Genomic DNA, 18,031 nt, shown 5'->3' with positions numbered 1-18,031 from the left:
CCATTCTGGCATGTTCCCCCATCCTGGTAAATGTACCCCATTCTGGCTTTTTTCCCCCCCCCATCCTGGTAAATGTACCCTATTCTGGCATGTTCCCCCCCCCATCCTGGTAAATGTACCCTATTCTGGCATGTTTCCCCCCCCCCCCCCCCATCCTGGTAAATGTACCCCATTCTGGCATGTTCCCCCATCCTGGTAAATGTACCCCATTCTGGCATGTTCCCCCATCCTGGTAAATGTACCCTATTCTGGCATGTTCCCCTATCCTGGTAAATGTTCCCCTTCCTGCCATGTTCATGTAGCCCTATCCTGGCATATTCCCCCCCCCCCTCCCCCCCCATCCTTTCATGTTTTCCCTTATCCTGGTAAATGTATCCCATCCTGTTGAATGTCACCCTTCCTGGCATGTTCCCCTTCCTGCTAAATGTACCCCATCCTTGCAGCCATGTTTCCCCCCCCCCCCCATCCTTGCAGCCATGTTTCCCCCCCCATCCTTGCAGCCATGTTTCTCCCCCCCCCCCCCCCCATCCGTGCAGCCATGTTTCCCCCCCCCCCATCCGTGCTGTCCATGTATCCCCCCATCTGTGCTGTCCATGTTTCCCCACACCTTGGCACAGCCGCACACAGTTTAAAAATGAAAAAAAAAAAACCCTCACCTTCCAGCACTCGCTGAGCGCCCCTGGGTCCTCAGTCAGTTCCCGCGCGGCCACAAGACGCCGGCGCCGCCTACTGATGCTCTGCCGTCAACGGTAACAGGCCTGCGGCCTAGGAGAGGAGGGGTGTCAGAGGGAGGAGAAATGTCTCCTCTGCTCCAACACAACTTTGAACTGCCGGCGTGATCACACCGACAGTTCAAAGTCGCTGAATGTGGCGACAGTGCGCGTGCCGGCAGAAAGGGCTCTGCGTGCCCAGTCTGGCACGCGTGCCATAGGTTCGCCATCACTGACCTAAGCTTTCACACATCAGTTTTTTGCAATAAGGCACAATCCGGTTTGTGCCTGATGCAACGGATCCGTCTCCGATTGTGTAAAAACTGATGCGGATCCGGTAAAAATGTGGATCAGTTTTTTTTTTGTTTTTGCTGAGAGAGAGACCCCATCATCCCCGCACAAACGCCGGCACTATCGCCCCCATCATGACCGCACACCCCGGCACTACCGCACGCATAATCACTGCACACCCCAGCACTGCAGCACGCATCATCACTGCACACCCCGGCACTGCAGCACGCATCATCACCGCACACACCTGCACTCCCGCACGCATCATCACTGCACTGCAGCACGCATCATCACCGCACACACCTGCACTGCAGCACGCATCATCACTGCACACCCCGGCACTCCCGCACGCATCATCACCGCACACCCCTGCACTACCGCACGCATCATCACCGCACACACACCACGGCACTACCACAGTGACGTCACCGTTGACAGCGCGACTCCCTTCAGTTGCTGCGTGAAGCTCCGAGGAGCAGCGGTGTTCTACGGCCGCTCCTGTCAGCTTCATGTAGCAGAGCTGAAAGCATCGTGGGACCTCTGTGGATTACGTCGGACCTGGAGAGGTATTTGGGGATTTTAATAAAGTGGTGAAAGAGGGTGGATTTTTTTGCCTTTTATTCCAAATAAAGTATTTTTTCGGGTGTATGTGTTTATCTACTTTCACTTACAGGTTAATCATTGGGGTGTCTCATAGACGCCTGCCATGATTAACCCCTTATTACACCGATTGCCACCGCACCAGGGCAATTCAGGATGAGTAGAGTCCTGGGACTGTCGCATCTAATGGATGTGGCAATTCCGGGCGGCTGCTGGCTGATATTTTTAGGGTGGTGGGCTCCCTATAATGTGGGGCTCCCCATCCTGAGAATACCAGCCTTCAGCCGTATGGCTTTATCTTGGCTGGTATAAAATTGGGGGAACTGCACGCCTTTTTTTTTTTTTTTTTTTTTTTTTTTAATTAGCCGCACCCGTGATCGGTGAGAGTGAGTGAATGAGTCTGTGAGTGTGAGAGAGAGAGAGAGAGGCCAGGGCCACACTGGGCACTAGTGCGATGCTCGCATGACACTCAGCTCGCGCTGGCAGCACAGCAGGAGCTGAGTGTCATGCTAGTGTCCCTGCGTCTGAGTGCGGTCCGACTGTGCGAGCGGACCACAGATGCGAGGGGCGGGCTGGCACGGAGGAGGGGAAGGAGGGATTTATCTCCCTCTCTCCTCTGTAGCCAGCTATTGCGACTCTCGCTCTGCACGCGCGGTACAACGGAGTACCGCGAGTGCAGTGCGATTGTTTTCTTGCCTCATTCACTTGAATGGGTGCGAGAGAGAGAGTCTCGCATTACAATCACAGCATGCTGTGATTGTTTTCTCGGTCCAATTAGGGCTGAGAAAATAATCGCTCGTGTGCTGACACACAGGCTAGAATTGGTGCGAGTGGAATGCGATGTTTTATCGCACTCCACTCGCACCGATTTTCTTAGGCCAGAGAAAGAGAGATTTTCTGACAAGCAATGAATTTATCTCACTTCTGGGCATGCTCAGAAGTAAAAACCAAAACTGGTACATGCTTCCGGCGTTTGATGCATGCCACCGGATTCGGCGTGCATAGACTTTCATTATGCACCGTGCCGCATGCGGCGCTATGCAGTTTTTTGCCGGTGGCAAAAAACGTTCCCCTATGCGGCCGCCGGAGTGACAATTTTTGCCGCAACCGGCAAAAAACCGGATCAAACGCGAGTACATGCGGCACGATCCGGCGCTAATAAAAGTCTATAAGGAAAAAACACAACCGGCGGCAAAAAAAAACCGGATGCATTTTTTCTGCAAAGCGCCGGATTGTGCCGCACAGCAAAACCCTGATGTGTGAAAACAGCCTAATTCTGGCATACTAAAAGATACAATGAGGGGACTGGAGTGAAATTACAACATACATTGTCACTTTTTAAAAAGTTGCAATTGATGAATCAGACAGAATTATCTTCAATCGCTAAACTCCGCTGACTAGAGTGAAAACAAAAGAAAAAAACACTGGCGAGCACATATAAGGCTACTTTCACACTTGCGTTGAACGGCATCTGTTGAATTGCGTGGTGTAACGGATGCGTTGCATATAGTGGCACAACGGATCTTACAAAATAACGCAATCCGTTGGTTTTTTTTTTCTTGACTTTACACATCTGGGCATGTGCAGTTGTGTAAAGACGGTTGCATTAACGGAATCCGTCAAATGACAGATTCTAACGGACTCCACCACCATAGGCGTCCATTATAAAAACAATGGACGCCGACGGAATCCTGTAGGTTGCGTTTTTTTGACACTTCGCCAAGCGCAAAAAAACGCTACATGCAGCGTTCCATCCGCCAGGCGGATGCAACGCAGCGTGGGCTGACGGATGCAACGCAAGGCCATCCATTGCAATCCGTAGCTAATAGAAGTCTATGAGGAATAAAATGGTTTCCTGCAATGGTTACCGTAATTTCTCAAGGCGGCGGATAGGAACGGATGCCATTCAACGCAAGTGTGAAAGCAGCCTTGAATAGACTGCAAATAGAATAATAAAATGGGTGCAAAGGCAATGATGAATCAAGGCCATAATATTAGAAAGCCTGATCTTCTGGTCTAACCTCTGGCATAATTAAAGTGAACCTGTCAGCTGCAATATGCACCCAGAACCATGAGCAGTTCTAGGTGCATATTGCTATCCTGGACTTTCGGTCATGAACACTACACAAGTTTGAAGCCAGGACGTGTACACCCGGCTTCATAGTGCTCATGACCGAAAGTCCGAGATCATGTGCACTAAGTGGAAATCACGGACTCGGACGCAATGGCAGCAGAGAGGTGAGCGCGACCATCCTCTGACGTTACGCATTCATTATCATGTTAGTACACCCATAGAGGTGTGTTTACATCCTAAGGGGGCCGACTAGCCAAGGGAACTAACGCCCTTGTGATTAGTCGCTGCACTCATTGGCATACCATATGGGATCTTTACAAATTCTTTTTCTAAAGATCCCTTTATCTATTCTACTATAGACTGGGACTGCTAGGCAGGCATTAGAAATATGCATCCAGAACTGCTTGTGGTCCTGGGTGCAAATTGCACCTCATAGGTTCCTTTTAAAAAGTGCTAGGAGGAGAGCACAGATGTAAGGATTTTCAGATAAGGTCTCTGTAGGGCAGGGGTGGGGAACCTTTTTACTGCCGGGGCCCATTTCTACCAACCTTCGGGGGCCACACAAAATTATCAATGTGAAAATTACCCGGCTACATTTGGTCAAACAATTAATTAACTCACCCCTACTGTGGTGGCTGGAGCTGGTTCTCTTTGGTGCGGCGGTTCATTTTCGGTGACGATCATGTTGCTTCTCACAACTGCTTTTCCAGGATTCTCAGTCTGGAGCGCAGTCAACTCTTTGTGATAATAAGATTGGTAAATCAGATACATCACATAACAGACAGCGACTAATGTACATACATCACAGGAGGAGCTGGGGGCATATACATCACACAGGAGATGCTGGGACTGCTGTATATACAGTTAGGTCCAGAAATATTTGGACAGTGACACAAGTTTTGTTATTTTAGCTGTTTACAAAAACATGTTCAGAAATACAATTATATATATAATATGGGCTGAAAGTGCACACTCCCAGCTGCAATATGAGAGTTTTCACATCCAAATCGGAGAAAGGGTTTAGGAATCATAGCTCTGTAATGCATAGCCTCCTCTTTTTCAAGGGACCAAAAGTAATTGGACAAGGGACTCTAAGGGCTGCAATTAACTCTGAAGGTGTCTCCCTCGTTAACCTGTAATCAATGAAGTAGTTAAAAGGTCTGGGGTTGATTACAGGTGTGTGGTTTTGCATTTGGAAGCTGTTGCTGTGACCAGACAACATGCGGTCTAAGGAACTCTCAATTGAGGTGAAGCAGAACATCCTGAGGCTGAAAAAAAAGAAAAAATCCATCAGAGAGATAGCAGACATGCTTGGAGTAGCAAAATCAACAGTCGGGTACATTTCTGAGAAAAAAGGAATTGACTGGTGAGCTTGGGAACTCAAAAAGGCCTGGGCGTCCACGGATGACAACAGTGGTGGATGATCGCCGCATACTTTCTTTGGTGAAGAAGAACCCGTTCACAACATCAACTGAAGTCCAGAACACTCTCAGTGAAGTAGGTGTATCTGTCTCTAAGTCAACAGTAAAGAGAAGACTCCATGAAAGTAAATACAAAGGGTTCACATCTAGATGCAAACCATTCATCAATTCCAAAAATAGACAGGCCAGAGTTAAATTTGCTGAAAAACACCTCATGAAGCCAGCTCAGTTCTGGAAAAGTATTCTATGGACAGATGAGACAAAGATCAACCTGTACCAGAATGATGGGAAGAAAAAAGTTTGGAGAAGAAAGGGAACGGCACATGATCCAAGGCACACCACATCCTCTGTAAAACATGGTGGAGGCAACGTGATGGCATGGGCATGCATGGCTTTCAATGGCACTGGGTCACTTGTGTTTATTGATGACATAACAGCAGACAAGAGTAGCCGGATGAATTCTGAAGTGTACCGGGATATACTTTCAGCCCAGATTCAGCCAAATGCCGCAAAGTTGATCAGACGGCGCTTCATAGTAAAGATGGACAATGACCCCAAGCATACAGCCAAAGCTACCCAGGAGTTCATGAGTGCAAAAAAGTGGAACATTCTGCAATGGCCAAGTCAATCACCAGATCTTAACCCAATTGAGCATGCATTTCACTTGCTCAAATCCAGACTTAAGACGGAAAGACCCACAAACAAGCAAGACCTGAAGGCTGCGGCTGTAAAGGCCTGGCAAAGCGTTAAGAAGGAGGAAACCCAGCGTTTGGTGATGTCCATGGGTTCCAGACTTAAGGCAGTGATTGCCTCCAAAGGATTCGCAACAAAATATTGAAAATAAAAATATTTTGTTTAGGTTTGGTTTATTTGTCCAATTACTTTTGACCTCCTAAAATGTGGAGTGTTTGTAAAGAAATGTGTACAATTCCTACAATTTCTATCAGATATTTTTGTTCAAACCTTCAAATTAAACGTTACAATCTGCACTTGAATTCTGTTGTAGAGGTTTCATTTCAAATCCAATGTGGTGGCATGCAGAGCCCAACTCGCGAAAATTGTGTCACTGTCCAAATATTTCTGGACCTAACTGTACATTACAGGAGATGCCCCAACCCTCCTTTGATTTTTATGACCCAGCCCCTCCTATGATGTATATGCCCCAGCCTCTCCTCTGATGTGTAGTATTTGCCCCATCCCCCTCCTGAGATGTATATGGCCCCAGCATCTCCAACATGATGTATATGCCCCAGCCCCTCCAGTGATATGTATGCCCCAGCCCCTCATGTGATGTATATGCTACAGCCCCGCCTGTGATATATACATCACAGGAGCAGCTGGGGCATATACATCACAGGAGGGGCTGAGAGCATATACATCACAAGAGAGGCTGAGGTCATATACATCACTGAAGGGGCTGGGGGCATATACATCACTGGGAGGCATAGATATGGCTTTGGGGTATAGACAGCATTTGGGGGGCACATACATCACTGGGGGGTCATACATCACTGGGGGGCACATACATTACTGGGGGGCACAGACAGCACTGTGGGGCAAATACAGCACGGGGGGGAAGGGCACAGACAGCACTGGGAGGCACGCACATCACTGCGCAGGACTGCAATGTCGGCTTGTGTGGATGATGTAGACGCATCATTCATTCTGGACTGGGTGGAAGGAGGACTGAAATCGCAGCAGAGAGGAGGTGCTGAGCAGAGAGTAGAGACACCCATTGGACCGGACCACCCCCTAGGTGAGTATTATAAAGGTGTTTTTACGTTATACAGAGCAGCTTGGGCTCTTATATACAGTATTCTGGAACGCTGTATATAAGGGCTCACTGGTGGTGGCCTCAACTTATAGTCACCAAATCTGGTGACAGGTTCTCTTTAACTTTACCTTTTGGAGATCATTTCACCTTCAACTTGCTTAACTGTTCACAATAACAATGATTTTGACCAGGGGTGCCCAAACTTTTGCATGCCACTGTAAAGAGACACATGGAGAGCACTGCACTTAAAGATTTAGACCAGACAACTTCTTTAACCCCATAGTACATTTTGGAATGAGTGTAATGAAGGTGGTGTGCATATAGGGGGAGTGTAGTGCACTGTATATGCCCATTACCATGCCTGCACCCTTCACATTCTGACTGCAGCTATTTCCAAACAGTACTCCTCCTAAAACAACGGCCTTCCCACCACGTGACTGATCAGGTCATGTGACAGGGGTCCTTAAACTGTAATTCCCAGAATTCTGTGCGAACCATTCACTTCCTGCATTATTTTCAGATGTTGAGTTCCCATCCTCTGTACTAGGTAAGATCAGTGATATTCTGCATGTGCCCACTACTGTGAGGAGGGAAAAACCGTATACGGTGTGTAATATAGGCATGGTGTGTGTACAGTGGGGATAGCTGTATACAATGTGTAATATAGGCATAGTGTGTGTACAGTGGGGATAGCTGTATACAGTGTGTAATATAGGCATGGTGTGTGTACAGTGGGGATAGCTGTATACAGTGTGTAATATAGGCATAGTGTGTGTACAGTGGGGATAGCTGTATACAATGTGTAATATAGGCATAGTGTGTGTACAGTGGGGATAGCTGTATACAGTGTGTAATATAGGCATAGTGTGTGTACAGTGGGGATAGCTATATACAATGTGTAATATAGGCATAGTGTGTGTACAGTGGGGATAGCTGTATACAATGTGTAATATAGGCATAGTGTGTGTACAGTGGGGATAGCTGTATACAATGTGTAATATAGGCATAGTGTGTGTACAGTGGGGATAGCTGTATACAGTGTGTAATATAGGCATAGTGTGTGTACAGTGGGGATAGCTGTATACAGTGTGTAATATAGGCATAGTGTGTACAGTGGGGATAGCTGTATACAATGTGTAATATAGGCATAGTGTGTGTACAGTGGGGATAGCTGTATACAGTGTGTAATATAGGCATAGTGTGTACAGTGGGGATAGCTATATACAATGTGTAATATAGGCATAGTGTGTGTACAGTGGGGATAGCTGTATACAGTGTGTAATATAGGCATAGTGTGTACAGTGGGGATAGCTATATACAATGTGTAATATAGGCATAGTGTGTGTACAGTGGGGATAGCTGTATACAGTGTGTAATATAGGCATAGTGTGTGTACAGTGGGGATAGCTGTATACAGTGTGTAATATAGGCATAGTGTGTACAGTGGGGATAGCTATATACAATGTGTAATATGGTCATAGTGTGTGTACAGTGGGGATAGCTATATACAGTGTGTAATATAGGCATAGTGTGTGTACAGTGGGGATAGCTGTATACAGTGTGTAATATAGGCATAGTGTGTGTACAGTGGGGATAGCTGTATACAGTGTGTAATATAGGCATAGTGTGTACAGTGGGGATAGCTATATACAATGTGTAATATAGGCATAGTGTGTGTACAGTGGGGATAGCTGTATACAGTGTGTAATATAGGCATAGTGTGTGTACAGTGGGGATAGCTGTATACAGTGTGTAATATAGGCATAGTGTGTACAGTGGGGATAGCTGTATACAATGTGTAATATAGGCATAGTGTGTGTACAGTGGGGATAGCTGTATACAGTGTGTAATATAGGCATAGTGTGTGTACAGTGGGGATAGCTGTATACAGTGTGTAATATAGGCATAGTGTGTACAGTGGGGATAGCTATATACAATGTGTAATATGGTCATAGTGTGTGTACAGTGGGGATAGCTGTATACAGTGTAATATAGGCATAGTGTGTGTACAGTGGGGATAGCTATATACAGTGTGTAATATAGGCATAGTGTGTGTACAGTGGGGATAGCTGTATACAATGTGTAATATAGGCATAGTGTGTGTACAGTGGGGATAGCTGTATACAGTGTGTAATATAGGCATAGTGTGTGTACAGTGGGGATAGCTATATACAATGTGTAATATAGGCATAGTGTGTGTACAGTGGGGATAGCTGTATACAGTGTGTAATATAGGCATAGTGTGTGTACAGTGGGGATAGCTGTATACAGTGTGTAATATAGGCATAGTGTGTGTACAGTGGGGATAGCTGTATACAGTGTGTAATATAGGCATAGTGTGTGTACAGTGGGGATAGCTATATACAGTGTGTAATATAGGCATAGTGTGTGTACAGTGGGGATAGCTGTATACAGTGTGTAATATAGGCATAGTGTGTGTACAGTGGGGATAGCTGTATACAGTGTGTATTATGGGCAGTGTGTGTACAGTGGGGATAGCTATATAGTGTGTAATATAGGCATAGTGTGTGTACAGTGGGGATAGCTGTATACAGTGTGTAATATAGGCATAGTGTGTGTACAGTGGGGATAGCTGTATACAGTGTGTAATATAGGCATAGTGTGTGTACAGTGGGGATAGCTGTATACAGTGTGTAATATAGGCATAGTGTGTACAGTGGGGATAGCTATATACAATGTGTAATATGGTCATAGTGTGTGTACAGTGGGGATAGCTGTATACAGTGTAATATAGGCATAGTGTGTGTACAGTGGGGATAGCTATATACAGTGTGTAATATAGGCATAGTGTGTGTACAGTGGGGATAGCTGTATACAGTGTGTATTATGGGCAGTGTGTGTACAGTGGGGATAGCTATATAGTGTGTAATATAGGCATAGTGTGTGTACAGTGGGGATAGCTGTATACAGTGTGTAATATAGGCATAGTGTGTGTACAGTGGGGATAGCTGTATACAGTGTGTAATATAGGCATAGTGTGTGTACAGTGGGGATAGCTATATACAGTGTGTAATATAGGCATAGTGTGTGTACAGTGGGGATAGCTGTATACAGTGTGTAATATAGGCATAGTGTGTGTACAGTGGGGATAGCTGTATACAGTGTGTATTATGGGCAGTGTGTGTACAGTGGGGATAGCTATATAGTGTGTAATATAGGCATAGTGTGTGTACAGTGGGGATAGCTGTATACAGTGTGTAATATAGGCATAGTGTGTGTACAGTGGGGATAGCTGTATACAGTGTGTAATATAGGCATAGTGTGTGTACAGGGGATAGCTGTATACAGTGTGTAATATGGGCATAGTGTGTGTACAGTGGGGATAGCTGTATACAGTGTGTAATATGGGCATAGTGTGTGTACAGTGGGGATAGCTGTATACAGTGTGTAATATAGGCATAGTGTGTACAGTGGGGATAGCTATATACAGTGTGTAATATAGGCATAGTGTGTACAGTGGGGATAGCTATATACAGTGTATAATATAGGCATAGTGTGTGTACAGCGGGGATAGCTGTATACAGTGTGTAATATAGGCATAGTGTGTGTATAGTGGGGATAGCTGTATACAGTGTGTAATATAGGCATAGTGTGTACAGTGGGGATAGCTGTATACAGTGTGTAATATAGGCATAGTGTGTGTACAGTGGGGATAGCTGTATACAGTGTGTAATATAGGCATAGTGTGTGTACAGTGGGGATAGCTATATAGTGTGTAATATAGGCATAGTGTGTACAGTGGGGATAGCTGTATACAGTGTGTAATATAGGCATAGTGTGTGTATAGTGGGGATAGCTGTATACAGTGTGTAATATAGGCATAGTGTGTACAGTGGGGATAGCTGTATACAGTGTAATATAGGCATAGTGTGTGTACAGTGGGGATAGCTGTATACAGTGTGTAATATAGGCATAGTGTGTGTACAGTGGGGATAGCTGTATACAGTGTGTAATATAGGCATAGTGTGTGTACAGTGGGGATAGCTGTATACAGTGTGTAATATAGGCATAGTGTGTGTACAGTGGGGATAGCTGTATACAGTGTGTAATATAGGCATAGTGTGTGTACAGTGGGGATAGCTGTATACAGTGTGTAATATAGGCATAGTGTGTGTACAGTGGGGATAGCTGTATACAGTGTGTAATATAGGCATAGTGTGTGTACAGTGGGGATAGCTGTATACAGTGTGTAATATAGGCATAGTGTGTGTACAGTGGGGATAGCTGTATACAGTGTGTAATATAGGCATAGTGTGTGTACAGTGGGGATAGCTGTATACAGTGTGTAATATAGGCATAGTGTGTGTACAGTGGGGATAGCTATATACAGTGTGTAATATAGGCATAGTGTGTGTACAGTGGGGATAGCTGTATACAGTGTGTAATATAGGCATAGTGTGTACAGTGGGGATAGCTGTATACAGTGTGTAATATAGGCATAGTGTGTGTACAGTGGGGATAGCTGTATACGGTGTGTAATATAGGCATAGTGTGTGTACAGTGGGGATAGCTGTATACAGTGTAATATAGGCATAGTGTGTGTACAGTGGGGATAGCTGTATACAGTGTGTAATATAGGCATAGTGTGTGTACAGTGGGGATAAAATCCGTCCCTTCATCAATTCTCAATCTACAAAAATGCTAGTGCATGCTCTCATAATCTCCCGCCTCGACTACTGCAACATCCTCCTATGTGGTCTCCCTGCTAACACGCTCGCCCCTCTCCAGTCCATCCTTAATGCTGCTGCCCGACTGATCCACCTCTCGCCTCACTACCACCCCGCTTCTCCTCTCTGCATGTCCCTTCACTGGCTCCCAATCTTCCATCGTATCCAATTCTAACTACTAATACTGACTTACAAAGCCATCCACAAATTGTCTCCTCCATATATCTCTGAACTAATCTCTCGCTACACTCCAAAACGTAATCTCCGGTCCTCCCAAGATCTCCTTCTATCCTCCTCTCTCATTCGCTCCTCATGCAACCGTCTCCAAGACTTCTCCCGAACATCCCCAGTCTTCTGGAACTCACTGCCTCAACACGTCAGATTATCTACTACACTTGCAAACTTCAAACGGAACCTAAAGACTCATCTGTTCAGAAATGCCTATAACCTTGAATGACCTCACTGCCCCACCACCGTGCGGAGCTGCCGCCCCACCACCGTGCGGAGCTGCCGCCCCACCACCGTGCGGAGCTGCCGCCCCACCACCGTGCGGAGCTGCCGCCCCACCACCGTGCGGAGCTGCCGCCCCACCACCGTGCGGAGCTGCCGCCCCACCTACACCCCACCTACTGTCTCCTCCCCATAATCCTATAGAATGTAAGCCCGCAAGGGCAGGGCCCTCTTCCCTCTGTACTAGTCTGTCTACTGTAACTTGTACATGTATTTTGTATGTAACCCCCTTCTCATGTACAGCACCATGGAATCAATGGTGCTCTATAAATAAATAATAATAATAATAATAGCTATATACAGTGTGTAATATAGGCATAGTGTGTGTACAGTGGGGATAGCTGTATACAGTGTGTAATATAGGCATAGTGTGTGTACAGTGGGGATAGCTGTATACAGTGTAATATAGGCATAGTGTGTGTACAGTGGGGATAGCTATATACAGTGTGTAATATAGGCAGTGTCTGTACAGTGGGGATAGCTGTATACAGTGTGTAATATAGGCAGTGTGTGTACAGTGGGGATAGCTATATACAGTGTGTAATATAGGCATAGTGTGTGTACAGTGGGGATAGCTGTATACAGTGTGTAATATAGGCATAGTGTGTGTACAGTGTGCATAGCTATATACAGTGTGTAATATAGGCATAGTGTGTGTACAGTGGGGATAGCTGTATACAGTGTGTAATATAGGCATAGTGTGTGTACAGTGGGGATAGCTGTATACAGTGTAATATAGGCATAGTGTGTGTACAGTGGGGATAGCTGTATACAGTGTGTAATATAGTCATAGTGTGTGTACAGTGGGGATAGCTGTATACAGTGTGTAATATAGGCATAGTGTGTGTACAGTGGGGATAGCTGTATACAGTGTGTAATATAGGCATAGTGTGTGTACAGTGGGGATAGCTGTATACAGTGTGTAATATAGGCAGTGTGTGTGTACAGTGGGGATAGCTATATACAGTGTGTAATATAGGCATAGTGTGTGTACAGTGGGGATAGCTGTATACAGTGTGTAATATAGGCATAGTGTGTGTACAGTGGGGATAGCTGTATAGTGTGTAATATAGGCATAGTGTGTGTACAGTGGGGATAGCTGTATACAGTGTGTAATATAGGCATAGTGTGTGTACAGTGTGCATAGCTGTATACAGTGTGTAATATAGGCATAGTGTGTGTACAGTGGGGATAGCTGTATACAGTGTGTAATATAGGCAGTGTGTGTACAGTGGGGATAGCTGTATACAGTGTGTAATATAGGCATAGTGTGTGTACAGTGGGGATAGCTGTATACAGTGTGTAATATAGGCATAGTGTGTGTACAGTGGGGATAGCTGTATACAGTGTGTAATATAGGCAGTGTGTGTACAGTGGGGATAGCTGTATACAGTGTGTAATATAGGCAGTGTGTGTACAGTGGGGATAGCTGTATACAGTGTGTAATATAGGCAGTGTGTGTACAGTGGGGATAGCTGTATACAGTGTGTAATATAGGCATAGTGTGTGTACAGTGGGGATAGCTGTATACAGTGTGTAATATAGGCAGTGTGTGTACAGTGGGGATAGCTGTATACAGTGTGTAATATAGGCAGTGTGTGTACAGTGGGGATAGCTATATACAGTGTGTAATATAGGCATAGTGTGTGTACAGTGGGGATAGCTGTATACAGTGTGTAATATAGGCATAGTGTGTGTACAGTGGGGATAGCTGTATACAGTGTGTAATATAGGCAGTGTGTGTACAGTGGGGATAGCTGTATACAGTGTGTAATATAGGCATAGTGTGTGTACAGTGGGGATAGCTGTATACAGTGTGTAATATAGGCATAGTGTGTGTACAGTGGGGATAGCTGTATACAGTGTGTAATATAGGCATAGTGTGTGTACAGTGGGGATAGTTGTATACAGTGTGTAATATAGGCATAGTGTGTGTACAGTGGGGATAGCTGTATACAGTGTGTAATATAGGCATAGTGTGTGTACAGTGGGGATAGCTGTATACAGTGTGTAATATAGGCAGTGTGTGTACAGTGGGGATAGCTGTATACAGTGTGTAATATAGGCAGTGTGTGTACAGTGGGGATAGCTATATACAGTGTGTAATATAGGCATAGTGTGTGTACAGTGGGGATAGCTGTATACAGTGTGTAATATAGGCATAGTGTGTGTACAGTGGGGATAGCTGTATACAGTGTGTAATATAGGCATAGTGTGTGTACAGTGGGGATAGCTGTATACAGTGTGTAATATAGGCATAGTGTGTACAGTGGGGATAGCTGTATACAGTGTGTAATATAGGCATAGTGTGTGTACACTATTGGCCGGCCACTGTGTGACGTCGCTGTGACGCCGAACGTCCCTCCCCCTTCAGGAAGTGGATGTTTGCCACCCACAGCGACGTCGCTCAGCAGGTAAGTACGTGTGACGGGGGTTTAACGACTTTGTGTGCCACGGGCAACTAATTGCCCGTGACGCACAAACGACGGGGGCAGGTACGATCCCTCGTCCGATCGCATGATAGATCGTATCGTTTGACGCCCGCATTAGACTGGACATCCCATTTAACCCTAGATCTGCAGGTAAATGTTGTTTTTAGACATGACCAGTACTTTTAGTGTAAAGGTCATTTTAATGGCATCCCATTGGTATCAGCCCAATGTACAGTATATTATCATACAACATGAGTTGTGATGTCACAAAACACAATACATAGCTAATATAATTTACCAAAACCATCTTGTCATTCCAGATTTCATGTCTGAAGTATTTCTCAATTGTATCACTGAACATGGACAAAAACCAAAATCCAACTGAACAGGCCCTAAGCCTCACCCTGGAGATCATGCTTCTGCTAACAGGAGAGGTGAGGGGTTCTTAGCAATATATTTGCTAGCGTAACTGCCTTGGGATCACGAAGACTGAATGAGAGAACATGTCTCACTAGACTAAAATCTTCAGGAAGTAAGATGATGTTTCATTCTTAAAGGGAACCTGTCAGCAGAAATTTCGCAATAAACCTAAAAGATTCCCCTTCTGCAGCTCCTGCGCTTTTCACTCTGCCTCCACCGTTATGCGCAAGCGCTGGCCATATGAACCCACGTCACCCATTACCCATCTTTCCCTGGAGCAGGAAATAGATGGGAGGAGCGGCACACCACCGATCATGACCGCATAACGGTGGAGGCAGAGTGAAAAGTGCGGGCACGAGATTATGGGCGGGTACTTGGATGACGCTGCTTATGACAATCACAGCGCCGCCCATAATCTCACGCCTGCGCAATCACGTCACCAGCGGTCACACTGTGCACAGTGCTCAGTCCCGCGAGAGTGGCACTGGGCATGCACGAGACCTCTGGAGCACTGGGCGGCGTCTGCAGGTATGGAAATGAGTAATGGGGGACGGCGTAAAGCGGCAGGAGGGAGAATAACGGACGCAAGACAGCCCGCCCCCGTGACCATAAAAAAATTTGCATACAAAAAGGTAAGACTTTATAAAGTATTTATTTAGGTCTCAAAGAGGGCACAATAGCAACAGGAACCTTGCTAGAATGCAGCCCAGGAGCTGCAGAGGGGGAATCTTTTAGGTTTATTGCGAAATTTCTGCTGACCGGTTCCCTTTAAGTGAACTGCAGTTGTTTAGGAAGGAGATGTGAGAAGGTTTCATAGGGGGTGTTAACCTCTGCTCCCCCATTATACATATAATTTTTTCCTCATTTCACAGGATTACTTTGTCGTGAGGAAGCCAAGAGGGAGAGAAAAGAATAATTGTCTTCAGGTTGCAGAAGGAACTTGGAAGGAGCTGACGGATGTTCACCTACCTTTGCCTCAATCAGTGATACATAAACCAAACTGTAAGAAGAAGATCCTAGACCTCACCAACAAGATGATTGAGCTGCTGACTGGAGAGGTGACGCTGCTGGGGATACTGGGACATTATACAGTAACACAAGGGGTGATGTGTCAGGATGATGACTGTATCATTGTGTGTCAGGTTCCTATAAGGTGTCAAGATGTTGGTGTTTATTTCTCCATGGAGGAGTGGGACTATGTGGAAGAGCACAGGGAAACATACAAGGATGTCATGATGGCGGACCATCAGCCACTCACATCATTGGGTCAGTGGCATATATTAGTAAGCACTCAATATAATAGAAAAAATATGTAACTATCTGCTGCTCTTTTCAACAGGTGTACTTAAAGATGATACAAATGAACATTCAATGAAGATGATTAAGGAGGAACAATATGAAGGACACGTAACAAGCCCCAATGTTTATACACCTACAGACCATATACAACAAGATCCTCCTGCTCCTATAAGGGAAGAACTAGTTTCATGTGATGGTGTAAATCTCACTCAACCTATACCACAAAATCCATTTAATCATGTTAAAGATGAACTCGTCAAATGTAATGGTGGAAGTCTCACATACCAAAACATTACTACAGCTACATCTACTAAGGAAGAACCAAAATCATGTGATGGAAAGAATTTCAAAGACCAAAAAAGTACACCTTTGAGTCACACTTCATATCTACTTGGGGTTAAAGCAAACATACAAGAAGAAACCCTGCCTGATCCTAACGATTATACACAACAATGTGTATCTCATGATAAGGAACCAGCCTCATGTAGTGGCGGAAACTTCATGTTCAATACACATCAGTCAACTAATGGTAAAGAAGGTCCAACTCTTCCAGAGACGCACAGAACTGCCAATAACATTTGTGTACAGTTTTCTTGTTCTGAGTGCAAGAAATGTTTTGTGTCCATGGGTGAGTTAGTGGCACATCAAGGAATTCACATAGCAGAAAAATTACTTCAGAATGGGCCCCCAAGTGTTGTGACTGTTCCACAAGAACTACCTGTGAAACATAAATTGTTGACTTGCAATAAGTGTGGGAGAGCATTCTACACCAAATCCTCGCTAGTAGTGCATATGAAGATTCATTGGCGTAAAAATAAGGAACTGTTTAAATGTATTCTGTGTGGGAAGTGTTTCCCAAGTACATCCAAACTTCAGTTACATATGGGACGCCACTTTGGAGATAGACCTTATGCCTGTAGCACATGTGGAGAACGTTTCATGAGAACGTGTGATCTTTGCAAACATCAAAGAATACATAAGTCTGTAACAAAAAATGTGCCTTCAGGTTTGTGAACATCTACCCAATGTATGGAACAATGACGAGTAATCTTCTGCACGATTATATCTGTTTCATGATGGTCAGTTTGTACAAAGTAGCATCAAATGAGCGAAACCCTTGGTTGGGCAGGAGTCCAATGTAATATATTTTATTTTATACAAGGTGTTTATTTTAGCTGTTTGTGAGTATATTGTAATAAAGAAACTTCCTTTATATAACATTAAATATGTGCTGCTGCACTTTGTTGGAATGTGTTTTATTTCTTCCTCATTTTCACTTTTGTGCTTTTTTGTTTTAACAGAAAGAGTTGTAATTTTGAATGAGACCATTCACTTTACCATGTAATGTACTGAAAGACTGGGAAAAATCCTAGTGGAGTGAAATGAGGAATTTTTGCCATTGTTTGTTTGCCATTATTTGGAGAGGTGTTGATCAGCAAACGTGCAGGTAACAACAAAAATACATACAGCTGCACTCTAAAATGCTCACATTGAATAAGGGAACTATGGTATTGCATTACCGGTATAGGAATATTTGAATAAAGAGATACTTAGGTTATATATTGGCCAATGCATATAAGCCCAGTAACCACGACAAAGTGACCTCCCTCTCTCTATATATATCTATATCCATATATATTTGTATATATATTATGTGTGTGTATATGTATGTGTGTGTGTGTGTGTGTGTGTATATATATATTACACATTACACAGTGCCTACAAGTAGTATTCAACCCCCTGCAGATTTAGCAGGTTTACACATTCGGAATTAACTTGGCATTGTGACATTTGGACTGTAGATCAGCCTGG

At 44.7% G+C, this 18,031-nt stretch overlaps 1 protein-coding gene across 1 annotated transcript; it reads left to right on the top strand.

Moving 5' to 3' along the window:
- The first annotated feature begins 7,350 nt into the window (after positions 1 to 7,350).
- Positions 7,351 to 17,469, top strand: LOC142311203 (gastrula zinc finger protein XlCGF66.1-like). The gene is made up of 5 exons (XM_075349401.1): positions 7,351 to 7,417; positions 14,821 to 14,934; positions 15,793 to 15,978; positions 16,063 to 16,186; positions 16,260 to 17,469. The coding sequence occupies exons 2-5, from the start codon at positions 14,860 to 14,862 to the stop codon at positions 17,231 to 17,233; spliced, it is 1,359 nt and encodes a 452-aa protein (XP_075205516.1). The 5' UTR covers positions 7,351 to 7,417; positions 14,821 to 14,859; the 3' UTR covers positions 17,234 to 17,469.
- The last annotated feature ends 562 nt before the right edge of the window (positions 17,470 to 18,031 follow it).

This window comes from Anomaloglossus baeobatrachus, chromosome 5, assembly GCF_048569485.1.
Source record: "Anomaloglossus baeobatrachus isolate aAnoBae1 chromosome 5, aAnoBae1.hap1, whole genome shotgun sequence".
NCBI classification, from domain to species: domain Eukaryota; kingdom Metazoa; phylum Chordata; class Amphibia; order Anura; family Aromobatidae; genus Anomaloglossus; species Anomaloglossus baeobatrachus.
Note: the sequence above shows the minus strand (reverse complement) of the source record. Positions and strands in the feature narration are given on the sequence as shown.

What these genes read in the sequence shown, in the direction of transcription:
- LOC142311203 (XM_075349401.1), top strand. Translation starts at nt 14,860, where the DNA reads ATGGACAAAAACCAAAATCCAACTGAACAGGCCCTAAGCCTCACCCTG. An exon ending in TGCTTCTGCTAACAGGAGAG is followed by an intron (nt 14,935 to 15,792) that starts GTGAGGGGTTCT and finishes CTCATTTCACAG; the next exon opens with GATTACTTTGTCGTGAGGAA. An exon ending in TTGAGCTGCTGACTGGAGAG is followed by an intron (nt 15,979 to 16,062) that starts GTGACGCTGCTG and finishes ATTGTGTGTCAG; the next exon opens with GTTCCTATAAGGTGTCAAGA.